General features: G+C 34.7%; 1 protein-coding gene across 1 annotated transcript; it reads left to right on the forward strand.

The window, feature by feature from the left end:
- The first annotated feature begins 7,391 nt into the window (after positions 1–7,391).
- On the forward strand, positions 7,392–17,381 carry LOC124642478 (juvenile hormone epoxide hydrolase-like). The gene is made up of 7 exons (XM_047180910.1): positions 7,392–7,650; positions 10,242–10,469; positions 11,785–11,949; positions 13,608–13,754; positions 14,182–14,383; positions 16,446–16,680; positions 17,140–17,381. The coding sequence occupies exons 1-7, from the start codon at positions 7,474–7,476 to the stop codon at positions 17,372–17,374; spliced, it is 1,389 nt and encodes a 462-aa protein (XP_047036866.1). The 5' UTR covers positions 7,392–7,473; the 3' UTR covers positions 17,375–17,381.
- Positions 17,382–18,629: the final 1,248 nt, after the last annotated feature.

The raw sequence follows: 18,629 nt of genomic DNA on the forward strand, positions 1-18,629 counted from the left end.
TAACGTCAGTTTAAGACTTGTCTAAAAAAATGTCAAATTATGACGTTGACATATGGTTCATTTTGGAGCCACATTTTTTTTAGACAAGTGTAAAACAGTTGCTAAAGTTTTTGTAGTAAGGCCATTTTTCTTTAAGATTGCAGTGGTCCACACTACCTCTCTAATTCTCCTTAGAGATATTTAAAAGAAAATAGAAGAAAAAAAAACTAAATATTTCCCAAGTTCTCCAGAATAGCGAAAATATCTTAACTATACTGGTTAATATTTTATCGAGCTTTCCTATCTTAACTACGACAATAATTAATTAAGACAATAAATAATTATTAATGACAATATAATAATTATTTAGCTCAGAGACGGTTTGATCAGAATGATAAATAATAGATCGATATATTTGAGTGAAATAGAAAATGATGGCGTGACATTAGATATTCATATTATAGTTATATATTCTGGAACTTAATATGCTTCATTGGGATTTTTTTCGCACTAAATGATGGATGTATTTATCGCAACACCATGTATTTCTTATAACACACTAAAAAAATGATTTTCGTGTTTTTTTTTTCTATATTTCGATTCCGATCTAAAGTCGATGTGTTATTGCTGTATGTATTTGTAAAAATAAAAAAATGATTTTCACAAAACATTTAATGGGAACAAATATATAATTTTTCGTAGCGTATAAAATTGGTAACTTATGAACTACTGTTGTGTGTTAGCCGTTAGATTTTATTGCTATATTTTAGTATTTAATGTTGTACCTAAATAATTAAAAATAATTATTCTGAATACCTTCAGAATTTCGTTACTTGAGTTTTAGAACGTTCGATCAGGGAACAACTTACAAATTGCAAAATTAAACAATTTGTATACTAGAGAGAATATCTATTGTACTTTTCTTCTTTTCCTTTTATTTTTAAAGATATTTCCAAGTTATAATACGAAAAACTAAAATTAAATTTTATGTGCTCCTTATCGAATGTTCTAGAAACGAAATAATATCTAACAAATATATAAAAAAAACTGCTTTAAGGAAACTAATTCCGGATTGTAAGATTGTCCTTGTCCATTTAGATTGTTGTCGACCTGCCGTGATAACTAAAGCTGGATACAGACTACGCGTTTGCACTGCGCGTATATAGTTACGCGTACGATAGTTTATGTATATGTGAGCTGTATGCCGAAAATGTGTGTAGGTACACGTGATCGTCTACGCGTTCGTTAAAACGCCTCGTCTGTACCTAGCTTTATATTCTATACTAATTATTTCTTAAATCTATGTGTAATTGTTGAACTAGCTAAAATTGTTTATGATATTCCAAGTGATTTGAATACAACGGACAGTGTTGTTATGAAAAACGAAAAGAAACAAGCTTGTTATTAATTATTTTTTGGAAAGAGTAACTGATATAATTGAGAAAATAGTAAAAGATTATTTATTTTGACATTTCCTTTAAATAAAAAAAAACGTTATAGGTATATCCAAAGTAATGCGATTGAATTACAATACTAATCACGAAATTTCGTAAAAATGGTTGAAGTAATTTATAATATTCTAATAAGTCATAATTCATTAATTAGAAGGCCTAAACCCCTGATCAACTAAAATATAAAAATATTATAAATTAATTATTTGCAAATAGTTTCTCTAGGGAAAATTATTCGAGAAATAATTATTATGTATGTATAAAAAATCATAATCACACCGATTATTAATAGACAAATTTACTAGGTTGTGAAATTTATACATTTTCTAGATTTTTTATAATATTAAAATGAAATATGTATTAAAAAAATAATAGTGTTGCTTCGTATTACGTAAGTTCCCAGTAATGCTTGCTTGCAGTGAAATGTATGTGTAGATAGAAATGCGTGTGAATTAGAAATTATTTCAACAATGTGTATTATTAATAATATATTCTTTTTTCATAAATAATTTCAAATAACTAACTTCGACGATTTTGATTTCTTTTTTTTTTAAGAAAAAGTGATCTTTTATCGATCCTTCAATTTAAAAAAAATGTTTTTTTTTTGCATTTTTTATGATATTTTCGCGTGTGTCAATATGATGTGGTGTGCGCTTAAATGAATACATTAATTAACTAATTAGTGTTAAGGCTTAGATTTATTAGCTACGTGATGTGGTAGTGAAGTGTGCCTGCTCTAGTCTATTCTGTTTACAAACCCTGTAAAAAAGAAAATATCTAGTTGGGTTATCAAGTTTAATTTATACAATCATAAAAGCTAATAAAAACAAGTCATGTCGATGGTAAAATTACAGCCTACATACGTATTGACTGTTTGTAAGTCAATACAAGGCTTTTAAAGTACTTTCGACTCGATTTTTTTACGCCCGACGCATTCTGAACGACGTCACGACACGATCGGAAAAACCACTTGTGTGGAAATGACTTTATAGCCGAAATATCTCTGATCATTTTAATATCGCCCATAAACTTGGATTTTGAGTTCATACTTGGAGCCATAGTTATAGAAATAGAATGGAACAGAAAGTTTATTTATTCAAGTGACATGACTCATATACCTAATTTGGTCAGATTATTTGAAAACTGTAATATCATAAAATCTTGTAACTATGTGTGTGAAAAATCTTTCCTTAAAACGGAAAGCATCACTATTCTTGTACGTTTAGGACCTTCATACATAAAAAACTGTAGGGTTATCGGCACGGATATCGAGCCATGACCTTCACCTGCGCAGAAGCGATTTACTGCCTTATTGCCTTATGCGTACGGGTGCGCAAAGCGATCCCCACTCTTCCGCCGAGAGCCCAATATCCGTGCCGGTATCTGTACCTATCCATTAACGTTTAATTACTAATTATTAACCAAATAAGAAATCCTTGTTTTACAAGCTGCTTATTAAAATTATTGCAAAGATTGTTTTGTAATAAGATAATAAGGAAAAATAATTGTACATTATGCCTTCTCGATTTTTAAATAACTACGGGAAATAATTAGGAACGTATATTATTTTGATTGTTTTATTGTTTAATTACCTATAAATAATGTAATGTTCATGAAATCTGTTGTTACACATCCATCTTAATTTGTAATTATTTTGTGAAGGTATAAGTGTTAATTATTAAAAGATTTATCGATGTAATTTATCACAAAAACTACCAGACAATAATTACAAAATCTTACTGTATTTTCTCGTATAGAAAGTTAGAAAAAACATGTACTATGAAAAAAAAACCTCCCTTTAGGTACTTATTCCCTGAACATTATTTTTGCTTACCGAATCATTTCGTAGGATAAGATAGCAAGGCTTTAACTAGCTTAGTGTCTCCATATAAGACTTTAGATTGTACAAAATAACTGTAAACATTATCAATGTTACCATAGATCTATAATTTTCTCTCTAATCTAAGCAACGAACTTTCTGAACGACAATAACGTTTGAATTGACAATAATAGTTCTACGGGCTAACGATAGATGGCGCTGATATACATTTTGAACATGTCTTTTGAAACATGAGTTGAGAATTTATAAAAACTGCGATGCGACTAGATTCTAGAATATTTATTTGTAAGTGTATTTTATAAATGTGCACCTATATCTTCTTAAAAACTATTTTATTTACAAGAATCAGAAGAGTCATCAAATAGTCGCACTTTTTAATTTGTATCTAGCCTTCCTAGCGCCATTGACAAACCAAAGTTTTTTTTTACTGTAAAATTGTAAGCTAAAATCTATTTTGAATGATTATTCTAGCCATGTTTGACAATAAAACTATTTAAAATTATGTGAAAAGTTCCCGTAACACTTCAAATAAGAGAAGCAATTGCTTAGAAATTTACCTTTGGGTATAATATTTAGAATCTTTGCAAAGAAAATTAATGTTTTTGTGTTGATACGCATGCTACTTATTGAAGTGTCTACTGAAACTGAAATCTTCCTCTATCGTAGTAAATGTAAGTCAAATCGAATATTACCTATGAACTAAATAACTTCTAGTATGTTTTATGTAACGCTGGAAAATACGCCTAAATAAAGTAATTATTAGTTTGATTTTTCAATACAAATTCGTTTCTTTTCATCCTTTCCCGTAAACTTGTATAAAAGATCTTAATTAGTTTGAAGAAAACAAAGCAAAAAGAATTGTTGGTGATTTTCAGAAAAGAATACCCTGTGACGCACAGGAAATATTTTTTTTTATTTCGTGAATTCTATTTTATTTACTCTAACATTAAAGACTATATTGTTAACTAGCTAAATCTGCATTTTAAATTAAAATTATAATATGATTTTAAGAAATATTAAAGTTTTTCTGTCAGCGTATGATGCATAGTATTCCTGAACGTCACAAAATATAATTAATTAGAAATAAAACAAACAAGTATTAAAACGAAATCAACTTATGGTGGCATAAAGATATACTTAAAATCTTTTAAAAACAAACAAAACGATAGCATAATTCTATAAGATTACTAAATAATCAGCTAAATAATTTCACTTTCGTCACTTCTTGGACACATCTCACTAGAAAAGTTGTCATTACTAATGATACCCGCTACAATTTCCAAAATCAAGCCTAGTGAGAAATTTTAGATACTAACAAAATACTATGATGCCAAAATAAACGCTATAAAATGAAAAATATATATTTTTAAACCATTTTTGTAACATCCAGAATATGGGACAGTGACTATTATGAAAATTTCGTGATGGATAAGAATAATTTGAGCAATGTCCACACTGCCGATTTCAAAACACAATTACAAAGAATAAAGTATCAACTCACTAAATTTTTAGATATAAACCTTTACACACACATATATAAACAAAACCGATGAAATGTAAGCCTTTTCGTTTGATACCTACCACACGCGCGGACAGGACGCTCCCATAAATTATTTAATTGTACACTAAGCTTTACAATTCAAGAACGTTACGATTTTGTTCCAGTAGTATGTAGCGTGACGCACAGGAGGTGACGTTTTCATCTCACGAGACTTTTAAAATTGAAAATAACTAATATTTATTTTAAAAACCTTGTTTTTAGCCTTACTAATCTAATAATGATGAGTTGTTTATGTTATATACAGTGTTATAGAGTTAAGAAAACAATTCATTAACCTTTTAAATACTGCCACTATCCGGATCAAAAATTTTGCGCGCCGATGACACCAACATTGTCGTCACAGTTTTAGCCTTAACTGACTTTAAAACGGCAATGGCGGAATCCTAATACGGTCATAAAGTTGCCAAGAAGGTAGAAAAAACACAAATTAGTAGATTTTGTCTTGAGTACGATATCAAATTCACCGTGACGAAACCGGATTTTCCGGAACAATGATTTTCGTAGGACAAAATTAAAATAATGATATTTCTTAAAATAACAATAAATTTATGGCATAAAAATTAAAAATACGTTTTTAGAAATACAGAGACTAAGTTCAAAAACTTAAACATACCCAAAAACGAATATTTTAGAAGTAAGATGTATTTGAAATCTCCAAGAGCGCCATGGGACACACGATATTTATACGTCCTCTTTAGGTTTATTTTAAATATAAAAATAACTATCCACTTTTTATGCTACATATTGATTTAATTGTACATTAAAATATATACCTAAATTTATCAAAAACTCACTTTCACACGTGCCATATAAAAAAATCAAAATAAAAATGTTTGAAGGTGTGGGACAGGCCGATTTTGCTAGGGTCAAGTTTTCTGAAAAACACCCTTAATTGCAAACACCGTCATCTATCGGTAGCTGATTGAAGTACAAACTAAACTAGCTACGATCCAGTCTAAAAGTTTTATGAAAATATTCATAGATGTCGCTGTATGTTTTGGGTGCTTTGCAGCATACAATGTTCTGATATTGAGATTATTGAAGGAAACCCAGCACAATCGGGAAATCTGATATTAAATGGATGTGAAAGAAAATTAATATAAAAGTTTTGCAAGCGATTTCAATAGGTAAGTACTTATACGCAATGTCCTATCTTATTTTTCATCACCGAAAAAAAAATTAAAAATGCTATTTTCTAATAAAAATAAATCCCAGATCAAAAAAATATCAATACTTATGCTTCAATAATTGGGGGTGATAAAAATATGGTACGTATTAAATCGTTATTACCCTTGGGACCTTACAATTAAGGGGCTTATTCAATACATTTAGGGTGCTTATTCACAATTCCCATGATATGGGGTGGCAAGTCAAGTGTTATGTCGTCGACAAACGACGCCAACGTTGATAAAAAAAGCTATTACTATCAAAATGTGATTTGAAATAACTTTTTGGTCTTAATGGTTTATGGGAAATAAAAATAGAGGGTGTGAAAAATTTGATGTTTGTAGGTATTTGTGGTTTTTTGTGGTAACCAGCTCTAAAACTGTCTGGGCTGGATGTGTGTTTTGTATAGAATAAGTAATGATATTTTCGGCAGTAATTTGATAACTTTCAAAATTATTAATAAACTTTTGTTAATCGATTGACCGATTTTCAAAATATTAGGTATACCTACATTGACTCTCTATTACCTCTTTTCAGTTTTACGAGTTACAAAACCCTGTAAAATTCGTATATAATAAAATTCTAAATACTTACATAGGCACTTATAGCACAATTTCGCTTTTGTTTTAAAATTAGATCAGAAGAGATTATCAAAAAGAAAAAAAAAACCGTAGGTATTAAAACAAAACCCCGTGACAGTTTCTGCCTAAAACCGTTCACAGCGATTAAAAAAACAAATGCCTGACCGCGGCGATTAATTAAAACTTGGAACTGAGAAAATAAGAAATTAGAAAGATTCCCCCTCCCCTTCGCGGCTGAAAATTAATCACCTTATCTTGACCGGAACAGAAAGAGGCGATCAAGAACCTATTATGTGGGATTTTTGAACCGACGGCTACCAATGTTCCCTTTCCGAAAGTAATCTAGATTATTAGAACCTAAGTAATGTCCTCATTTTTGAGAAGTTGGTAAAAATAATGAAGAAATGAAAACTTAAATCCTAAGTAGATATAGAGCTGAAGAAATTGCTGAAAGGTTAAATAATAGGTGGCGTAAATTGGAGGTAATCCAAAATCGCATGAATTGCAATACAAATACCATTTCGAGTTGACAGAAAGACACTCAGTGAAAACTAACTCAAAAAAAAAGACTGTACCTACTTTTAACAAAACACAAGGATTGTTTTAAATCAATCAAAATGTTGATACACAACCTACAAAATTGAGCTAAATATAACATTATTACGCCGATAACATGCAGTTAGTCTTTCGCACTATAATGATAGCTAACAAGCTCACTATCATAATAATTAGAACCGATGTAAAATTGCGTATAACCACGTAACTCAAGAAAATGATACACTGCTTATAAACAGAACCACGCAAGAAATATCGCTTGTTTTGTTCCTAACAAGACTTGGATCAGTCGTGTACACAAAATACTAAAGTGCATATACCTACCAAAAATAATAGAAAATGCAACTGTTTTTGGAAATAATTTTCGTGTGTTGTTCACTTGTTTCTGTGCAAAGTTTGGAGATTTTCCGGACGCCGCCTTTGCCCCATTTTGATCATGAATGGTGGGGTCCTGTGGAAGAGAAACAACATAATGATACTAGTATCAGGCCTTTTCAAGTGCATTTTGATCCTGGGGTACGTATTTTTTTATTTTTATGTTATTAATCTATGAGGATTTTGAAATGAAAGGGTCTTTTGAAAGAAGTCCTGTTGGTTTGGCCATACTACATGAATGTTGAAAATTATGGTAGGTGATAATCAGATAGGTAGATCCTACCAGTTTTTAGTGGGCATTATTTTGTTTCCGATTATTCTGAAATATACAACATCTTATTGAAGCTTGGACATCGATTAAAAAAGCACCGTAATAAAAAAAACCCTCTTAAATCATTGGTTTTGAAATGCAAAAGAAAATTGACCGATTGCCAAAAAAGGAGAATATCAATTCACCTATATATACATTTACTTAAAAACACTTCGAAAATATACAACTTCCTATGTACCAATCTTAGTATGCCTACCTTAGTATGACTGATTATTCTCTATTAGTCCTGCACTGTACTATTACAAAGCAATTAAAATTTATTACTCATTACATACTGTACTACCTATCATTATATGTTTTGCCGTTTTCAAGAGTATGTTAAAATAACACTACCTTTCCTCCTAACGGTAAGATACTATTCCTATTTCCAAAAACATTATATATAAGTATATATGTATTTATTGTTATTATTTAGTTTATAGTTTATGTATTTATGACAACAATATTATTATAGGTACACAAGTTGCAGGAGCGAGTGTACACTTTGCCTTACTGCCTACCATATATAATCTTTTCCTTCTCGTCTCAATCCATCCTAAGGTTGTCTGGAAGAGATCGCTCTTAGCGATAAGACCGCCCATTATGTCACCTACTTTAACTACCTAGTTTAAGATCAAAAATGTAACATTGGTGTACCTAATAAAGAATATCTATCTATCTATCTATATGCAGATACACTTAAAATTAACTATAACTATATCCACTTTAAGCTCTTCACTCAACAATTAAACGAATAACTTGCCGCGGTCCCAATGCGGATGGGTGACCATGTATGTTCTACAAGACTCCTACATTTGTCAGAGGGGTCAAAAGCCGAAAACGCATATGAAAGTAGGCTAGTTTTTAGCACTTTTTTACGTCAAATTTACAATAGGACAGCAGCCCCAAAACGCCCCCCTTTCACTAATTCCTAGTGTAATAGCTGAGAAGAAGCGGTTAAATTAATTATTTTAAATTAAATTTAAGAGTACCTCTCTTATCAACTGGAACTGGTCAACGACAAGGTTAGATTTCTGTTATAAAATCAGACTAGGTTTATCAAGGGTTATAGTTGTTACCCAATAACTAAGATATCGGAGCCAGAAATAGCCAAAAACATTTGACAAAGAGCAAAATGAGAAAACTGAGAGTCGTTAGAATCTTGATTTTAAGGACTTAATTGGTACCCAGCGGGGCCCAGTTGGGACAAGGTCTGCCGGGGCTGTGGGATTGTTCGAAAGAGTTACAGCGGCCCTGGTTCATAAAAGGCCTTTTTTTTTAACAACGTCAAAAATCATCAAATGAACACGACGGTTTTTAGTCAGTAAGAGTCTGACACTCCCTCACCGCTGCCTAGCCCACAGCGGGAGGGGTCATTTGATTTAGAGAATGTCACTTAAGGGTTGGGATGGGCTTGAATGAGAGAATAATTTAAGGGTTTAAGCAGGTGTTCGACTATTACAGTAAATGTTGAACCGCGGAGGAAGGAACGATAGCGGAGATGCCATAAGGAAGCTAGGTCAGGCGCCTTCTTGTAGGTCAAGCAACTTACGGTAGGCGTGATCAGTTACTAGGACTAACTAGACGTTCGGCTTATGACATCTCCGCTAGTCATTTTGTTCTCCATGAATTGGCCCAAAAAAAATTGGCGAAAACTTCAGGAATTCACTTATCAATCTTATCATCATCATCTTCTCCTGAGCCTTATCCCAACTATGTAGGGGTCGGCTTCCAGTCTAACCGGATGCAGCTGAGTACCAGTGCTTTACAAAGAGCGACTGCCCTGCCTAACCTCCTCAACCCAAAACCCCTTGGTTAGACTGGTGTCAGACTTACTGGCTTCTGGCTACCCGTAACGACTACCAAGAATGTACATCAGGGATTATTCACTGTTGGGGTTATATCCTTAATTTGAGTTCTACCTCTTCTGGTTGCTAGGTCAGGGGTCAAGTGAACGAGGCAATCGGATACCGTATGTATTTCGCGTAAACTCCAAGGAGAACCATTCAGTCGGACCTGTGAAATAACTGTCCTTTCCGTACTTCACGCTCTCATACGTTTTTGCTTACCTTGTATTTACATGTGTCCTGACAAAACTATCTATTCACAGCTACCAGATTGAAAGAAGATGACCACAACTAGGCAGATAATAATACTATTTTCCTAAAAGCGTCCCATTGGAAACTACTCACCTAGATCTCCTGTCTTATATACTTCCTCCGTGTCTAACCTTCAAATTTCAGCCAAATCAGTTCAGAGAGTGTAACTAACACAACTTTCTTTTGTAAATTAATATATGTAGGTACATAGATAGCAAATGGTGATGGAATAGAATGGGACAAGATGAATTTGGACGTTGGTAAAAATTTCGGTAGACCGAAAGCAGAACTTTGAATTGTTAATGTAAAATACCTCTTCCCAGATGATCGAAGACCTGAGATATCGTTTGAAGAGTCACCGGCCGTTCACGCCACCACTAGAAGGTGTGGGGTTCGAGTACGGGTTCAACACCCACTACCTACACGGTTGGGTAGACTACTGGGCAGACCAGTACCCGTTTCAGCAGCAGGAGGACTTCTTGAACCAGTTTCCTCAATTTAAGACCAATGTGCAAGGGCTGGATATACACTTCATTTGGGTTAAGCCTGAGGTAAGCCTAAAAAATTACAAAGTTTATTTCATTTAGGCATTTACAAGTACTTATGAACCTGTTTACCCTGGCTGCACTTTCGCACTGGTGAATTTTCCGCACGGTTTTGTTTCGCGCGGTATATAATCATCGGCACGAATCTTGAGCGCTCACCTTCACCTGCGCAGAAGTAATTTATTGGGTCCCTTTTGTGTTATGGAGTGAGGCGCGGGGGCGGGCTAAAGCGGTGATTGGCCCGCAGCGCATCGCGTCATAGCCGTCACTCGGGATTGGTTCTTTGCTAATAAATCACTTCTGCGCAGATGCACAGCACAGCACTGCGCAGATGAAGGTCAGAGCTCAAAAATAAAAATTCTTCAGCTTAATAACATATTCAGTGATATGAAAAAAAAATCTTAATTATTTTTTATAGCAATAATCAAGTACGTAGGTATTCCGATAGCGTTTCTTAGTAAAAAAATAAACAAAAAACGTAGATAATAAATTGACTTTCTCCTGTAAATTCTTAATTGTATAAAAAACACCTACACCGCATCGCTCAATGTCAGGTAAGTATAAATATAGAAGATACATTATACCTAATTGTAATGTTTCTTGTACGTAATATATGACTCAAAAAAAGCTTTTAATAAGCTTTTTTCTATAATATATTATTTGCATGCCAGTAAGATAGTCAGGTACACGGGTCAAATGTGAAATATTGTCACATCTAATTATGTCATTACCTACATTGTATGCAAGTAAACAAACTATTCTATTATTTGTTGTAAATATAGCACTATAATACAGCATAGACAGAAACCGGCTTTTGTTAATGTTATGAGCCTTATACTGAATGCTTTTATTTACAATTATGGCTACTGATAAAAAGAAACCTAGCCTCTGTACCATTCAACCCATTTATTCAGCTACACATAGTTGCATAAATTGAACACTACACACAAAAAAACAATATAGCAGGGGGCCCAGTCTCAGTATACGCTGTAAATACAGCCTTGGTTTTCAGATCTAAAATAGAAATAGCCATGTTACATACCACTGTCACTGTCAGAGAATAAAGCCTATTTTTTAACACAATTATAAGTTTCACTTGTAACTATGTAAGAAAATCTTGGAACCTTAACTTGGCTCACTACCCGGTATTCGATTAGGATGAAAATTTGCACACGCTTTGCATTCTGATGACAATACATGACTAGCTAAGAACCGTCATTAGTAGTCATTACAAATCCAATATGTCGGCCTCCCCAATATGGCGGACGTGGTAAAAGCGTTTTTCTAGTTTTTAAACTTTTTTTTTATTTTGCCGTTGAAGGTACCTCCCGGCATGGAAGTGGTACCACTCCTGCTGCTGCACGGGTGGCCGGGATCAGTCCGGGAGTTCTACGGCACCCTGCCAATGCTGGCTACCGTGTCCAGAGAGAGAGATTTTGCAGTGGAAGTCATTGCTCCCAGTCTACCTGGATTCGGATTTTCTGATGTAAGTTTAAAAGTACCTATATTTTTTGAGTTTGGTTAGGGGAGATGTTTTAACAAAAGGCAAACTTAAGAGTTTTTTGTTTACTTGAAACAGCTTTTTCATCTAAGAATTTGCCTATTATATACTTTTAAGTCGACATGGCTGAAAATAATGTTCCTTGACGGCAGACAGAAGACTATTGAAGAAGGAAACATGCTGCGCCGACCCCATATAAAATTGGAATAAGGGCAGGAGTATGACGATCATACCTTATACTTTTATCCGAGTGTACTTATATAGTAGAACTACAGACGCGTAAAAAACAACCAGTTTATAATTAAATTGTGAGGTTTAATTAATCACTCTTGTGTTAGAAGCATTTCGTAAGCGATATACGAAGTCCTGCTTCAGATAACTAGAAGGCACAAGAAAATTCTCGATAACACACATTCCGCCTCTAAATAATTATGATAAAAAATCAAAATTGCTGTTGGCATATCCCATCCATCATATAATGACAGACAAATATCGCGTTTCGCAACATTGCGCACTTTTACGCAGTCGAGCATATTAGCCCGATCATATCTCGGTTCTAACTTATTATACTGTAGTCTAGTAGGTAGGCGATCGGAGGAAATTTTCTAATTAGAGGTGCTATTATCCTGCACGCAGTTTCTTAACCAGTGTGTTTATCTGTGCTAAGTAGGTATTTAAACTGTTAGGTAATGTTGAAGATATAGATCACATTTAATAGGGGGTATTATCCGTATTATGAAGTTCCATGGTTAGATGTCGACCCTGTGTCTTGGGCGCTGTAAGTAAAATACACTTTCGGAAAACAATTTGTTAGTATTTGAAGTATGCATAGTTATATGCATGCAATCGAAATAACAATGTTGATTTCAAACATGTATCCTACAGACGTTAACAAGGATATTAACTTAAACGTTTTATTCATGAATTATAGTTCGGCCATTCAGAGAATGCGTTCCTGACACGTCGCGATTGAACTGACGACGTAACTTTGCAATGGCGTTGCAGTTACGATAAAAATATTTTTGCTGGTTGTTTACCGTTTTAACAATTGAGGAGCATTAAAACAACATTATTATATCAATAATCAATGAATGTTATTACGTCGTCAGTTCAATCGCGACGTGTCAGGAACGCATTCTCTGAATGGCCGAACTATAATCGAAGGAAGAAGCTTATTAGTAACTCTTCCCCGAATTAGTTAGCAGCATGAATAATAACAGATAATGATAACAAATGATTTTTGAAGTATTGGGAATCATGTTGGAAATAGAAGGATAGGCAACAGTCAGAAAAATTGGAAAAGTTCGAAAAAGCCAAAAATATCGAAACGTTTCGTTTTTTTTATAGATCTAATTGGGAATGTTTTGTATTTTAACTATCCGTGTTAACAGTCTGTACATTATTTAAAAGTAAACTAAATGTATTTAAAAGTAACTAATAAAGGGCGTCGAGAAATTGGTCCTCATCGTTGTCATCCAACCGTGGACCCAATACCCATTTTGAAAAATTATTTCCCTTCAAGCTGCTCTATCCCCTGCCTTGGTGACATAGATAGACTATATTTTGCCTAAGTACGCGAACTAACTCCCACGGGACGTTAGTGGGATAAAGGCAATAAAACAATGTTTATTGGTGTCTTGCAGGCTGCAGTGAGACCAGGTCTAGGCGCTACGGAGATGGGAGTGGTGCTGAGGAACCTGATGCATCGACTCGGCTTCAAGAAGTTCTACGTGCAGGGGGGAGACTGGGGCGCTTATATTGGACTCTGTATGGCTACCTTGTATCCGAAGGTGGGTACTAAACTAAAGTGGAAAATTAGAACAGGCCTGAATGATTATACAAAAAAATATATATTTTGCTGTCTCTGGACCGGAGTATCGATCTATATATGGTATTTTTTTTAGAGATTTCATCTGGTTCTTCGTATCCTAGCTTTAGAGCAGATACAAGTATCCAAGTCAGCATAAATATTTCTACATTTCCCTGACCCTACACTATATACTGGCCTTTCCAGATACAGATAAGGAATGAGTGTTTATCATCACACTTGATTTTAGCCTTTCTAGTCAAAAGAAATCGCCACAAAGAAAGTAATTTGGTTATATATCCCCGGATCGATCATGCTAAGCGTTGCTTAACCTTATGATCGATCAACCCGTACAGCTGTTACCAAGCCCTTGGACCACCCTTAATAAATATTATTATGTTTACTTTCAGGAGGTCCTAGGATACCATACAAACCTGGCGCTATCGATAACCCCAACAGCTATACTAACGTGGGTCCTAGGCTCCATCTACCCGCCGCTGGTGGTGGATCCAGTTCTAGCAGACAGGATGTATCCGATCCTGAGCGTGGTTTACTGGCTCACCAGAGAAACTGGCTACTTGCATCTGCAGGCTACCAAGCCTGATACCCTGGGTAAGTGGCTTTCTATTGCTAGATTGACGGGCCTCTTGTGTGGATAAACTACTTCACAATACTTTTCAGAAACTAAAAACCAGTCTAGAAACTGAGAAGTCATATAGGTAACCGTTTGAATGCGAAAATGCTCGAGTTTATTCACGCAAGCAGGTTTACCCAATCTTGGCTATCCAAAAAGTCACATTTGTTGCGTTCCGCACGTCCTTGAGATGCAGGGTGCTTCTAGCCTCGGGCCAACAAACTCTTGCTACACCCCAGCATTAGTTGAATCTTTCAAATTACATGATGGATTTAATTGAAGTTTTATAGGGCGATTCAAGAAGAAAGTTCAGTGGGATACACTTAAAATACAAACTAGGTACCCGTGCAAAGCCAGGCCCCAATACCAGCATATTATATAATGTATTGCAGAAATGCAAGCACGTATAAATAAATGCATCTATTATACCTCTAATGTTCTGCTGTGGTCTTGCGATTGTCGTAATTATAGGGAACTGCACTGGCAGCCTACCATTTTCTACAAGATTTGCTATGAAGCCATGACATAATTCCTTTCAAACTACACATTTCCGGGGTTTCACTCAGATGATCTGAGGTCAATGTTTCAATCTGTCATCTCTTCAAGCTATTTACCATGTCATAAATAACTTATCCTGATGTGGAAAGAAGTTCCCTAGACGGTAGGCGCTTGACCAAGTGAGACATTCAAACCTAGCGGTTTAAGCATCGGGGGATGGTTATTTATTTGCAAACATGGGTCACAAATTTAGTGGTAACAAACTTAGTTTTTTCATTAACAAGGAAATCAATCATCAATAACACATCTCAGTGTATATAACACTGAGATGTGCTGACAGTTGATTTTAAAGATAGTCATGAATCTAACATGTTGTTGTTATGTTACAGCCTTTTTTATCGTCCCACTGCTGGGCACAGGCCTCCTCTCACACGGAGAAGGATTGAGCATTAATCACCACGCTTGCTCAATGCGGGTTGGTGATTTCAGACTCTATAGTCCAGGTTTCCTCAAGATGTTTTCCTTCATCTTTTTTATCAGCCATTGGTGTCTAAGATTACTTAGAAAGTACATACAAACTTAGAAAAGTTGCATTGGTACTTGCCTGACCTGGAATCGAACCCTCACCCTCATACTCGAGAGGTTGGTTCTTTACACACTAGGCCACCACGACTTCCTAACGAATCTAACAAATCAGACGAATCTAACATACTTTAGTAATATCCAATAATAAATAGACCTTTTTAAAGTGAAATAAATAAATCAAACTTAATGCAATATGGAAGTGAAACAATGCCTAAAGTCGAAGTTGAAGCAATTTATGATACTTATTTTAGAAGGCTTATTAATTAAGATAATTGTGATGAATTTATCCTGAGCAAATAAATAATAATGATAGCCCAAATAGTTTTATTCTATAGTAAGCAATAGTTTAGCACACAACCGGAGATTGTCCTTGGGTACATTTCTCTCGTGTAAACAGGGATAATCGTCGGTCTTGTGTCACCGTTTCATTGAAGTTGTCTCAAAAGGGCTTCAGCGTGTTGGCTTCCGCCCCACGCTCGCCTTCTAAAAATCCGGAACTCTGTAATCCCGTGGTCTGGTCAAGACATACCAAAAAATTGATTGTATAAAAAACTGAAAAACACGCTTTTGGTCATGTATTGTCATCAGAACTCAGAGCGTGAAGACCGGGAAGTGGGTCACATAAGATTCCAAGATTTTTTTACATACATAGTTATAAGTGAAGCTAACATAACGATGCCTTAGAGTGAAAACCTCGTAAGTGCAAGAGATAAATTTTCAGGATAAGGATTAGTATTAGATATTTTTTACGATTATCTTCCAAGAAATGCAATAAAGAGTGAAAACCTCGTTAGTGCAAGAGATAAATTTTCAGGATAAGGATTAGTATTCGATATTTTTTGCGATTATCTTCCAAGAAATGCAATAAAAAAATATTGAGAAAAAATGCATTTCCGAGGTTTTCATTCTAAGACGACGATAAGCGTATTAAAAAGAAAATAATTCACATAATTCCAGGTGTATCGATGGCAGATTCACCAGCTGGCCTCCTGGCCTACATCTACCAACTGTTCTCAAGTGGTTCCCGAAGGAAGTTCTACTACAGGAGTGACGGTGGCTTCGATGATCTCTACAGCCGAGACGAACTCATTGATAACCTCATGATATACTGGATCACCAACAGTTTTACCACCTCTAGTAGGATCTACGCGGAGACCTTGAATTTGAGGAATATTAATATGGCTGTTTTTGCGTAAGTGGTTTTTTTATATGTATTATATAAATTTACTTCGTTAGAGTGAAAATATAATATGGATAAACCATTAGCAGGATCTGTCTTCCTTCTAACCGATTTATCCCAATATTTTACCTATCTTTTAATTTGCTCACCAAAGAAAAAATTACTGACTTGTATAAAATAAAATTTTACACATAGAATATGTACACATATGTGTTAGTTCATGAACACATTATATTTAGAATATGTTAGTCGTTACTCATTCTTCATATTTTACTTCAAACATTTTATACTTCTGGCCTTTAAATTAAAAAACATCGGTCCATATAGGTACGGCGAAATTATCCGCAAACACATAGAAAACATATTCAAAATAAACATTTCCATTTTATGGGAAGCTAGTAAAAATGCAAAATCTTTGAAACAAAATGGCGATTTAAGAAACACTTGAACTTACTTCTTCTGTTTTTGCAGAATACCCACACCAGTACCTACATGGACGATACACGCCAAGGACGAAATCTTCTACCAGTCTCCCACACTCCTGAAGTTCAAGTATCCAAACCTGCTGAATTCCACCGTCCTCTTCACCGGAGGTCACTTCCTTGCCCTGGAGAAGCCTCAAGTCTTCGCTGATGATGTACTCCATGCCATCGCGGCGTTCAGAAGATGGCATTTTAATAGGAAACATAAGAAATATACGTTTTAGTTGCGATTGTTGTTATTTTTTTTGTTCCCGGTGGTTATAGGAAAATTATTTTTGGGGGATGTATTTCAATTTTAAGCGTTTTTATTTTAGTTTTAGTTTTTATGTTTATTTAAATAATTTCAGTAGTTTCATATTACAAGCCGTTCTAGTACTACACTTTTATCGTTATGGATCCTAAAAAACTAGTTTTTCAATCAGAATTATCGTTTTTTACATCTTTTTTCACATTGGCGTTCATAATTTTTCCCTTTCCTCCTAGTCTCTGTGCTTATTCCTTAGGGATGGCTAGATAATTAAGGGAAGACTCCACCAGTGTGGGGTACACAAATTCTTCTAATCTCCTTACTCTAGCAAACAGTAACAAATTGCGTGCGAACATATCTATAATGTCCACGGAATTGCAACCTTTATACTCGCGTCGACACGTATGTATATCTTTCATCATCCGCCGGGCCTTTTTCCCAACCATGTTGGGGTCGGCTGCCGGTCTAGCCGGATTCACCTGAGTACCAGTGCTTTACAAGAAGCGACTGCCTATCTGACCTCTTCAACCCAGTTACCCGGGCAACCCAATACCAAGGGGTATTGGGTTAGACTGGCTTCTGACTACCCAAAACGACTGCCAGTTACGTGTAAAGACTTACCGTCTTACCACAAAAACGTTTAAACGTCAGTTTAAGCCTTGTCTAAAAAAATGTCAAATTATGACGATGACATATGGTTCATTTTGGAGCCACAATTTTTTTAGACAGTTGTAAAATAGGCGTTAAAGTTTTTGTAGTAAGGCCACTACAGTTTAACGTGCCATCCGAAACACAGTGAATGGTGTCTAAGATATGTACACCTTTATGTTCGCGAAAAAATGTGCGTGAACAATAAGCTGTAGGTATATACATATTCATAAGATGTTTTATGTAATATCTCAAGGTTTTTATCACCAGCTGTCTCATTAGAAACAAAATAAATATTGAAATTAAGTCATTTTCCTAAAAAACAGAACTGTTTTACATTTCAAGTCACTAAAACACATGTGCAAATACCTATTTCATGAAAAAAAACCTGTGTATGTATTTTCGGGGTTCAGCAATAACCAAATGACTCTTCAGCTTTACTGAAATCCAAAAGGGAGTTGCTGACTAAATCTCCTTCATGTTTTGGCTATGAATTAATTACTTTAACCTGTTAAAAAGCCTGATATTTAATTGACATCCGTAAAAATCAAAGTCGCTTTTTCTGTCCCTGAGTCCCGTTGTCC

The sequence above is a fragment of the Helicoverpa zea genome, chromosome 24, assembly GCF_022581195.2.
Source record: "Helicoverpa zea isolate HzStark_Cry1AcR chromosome 24, ilHelZeax1.1, whole genome shotgun sequence".
Taxonomy (NCBI): Eukaryota; Metazoa; Arthropoda; class Insecta; order Lepidoptera; family Noctuidae; genus Helicoverpa; species Helicoverpa zea.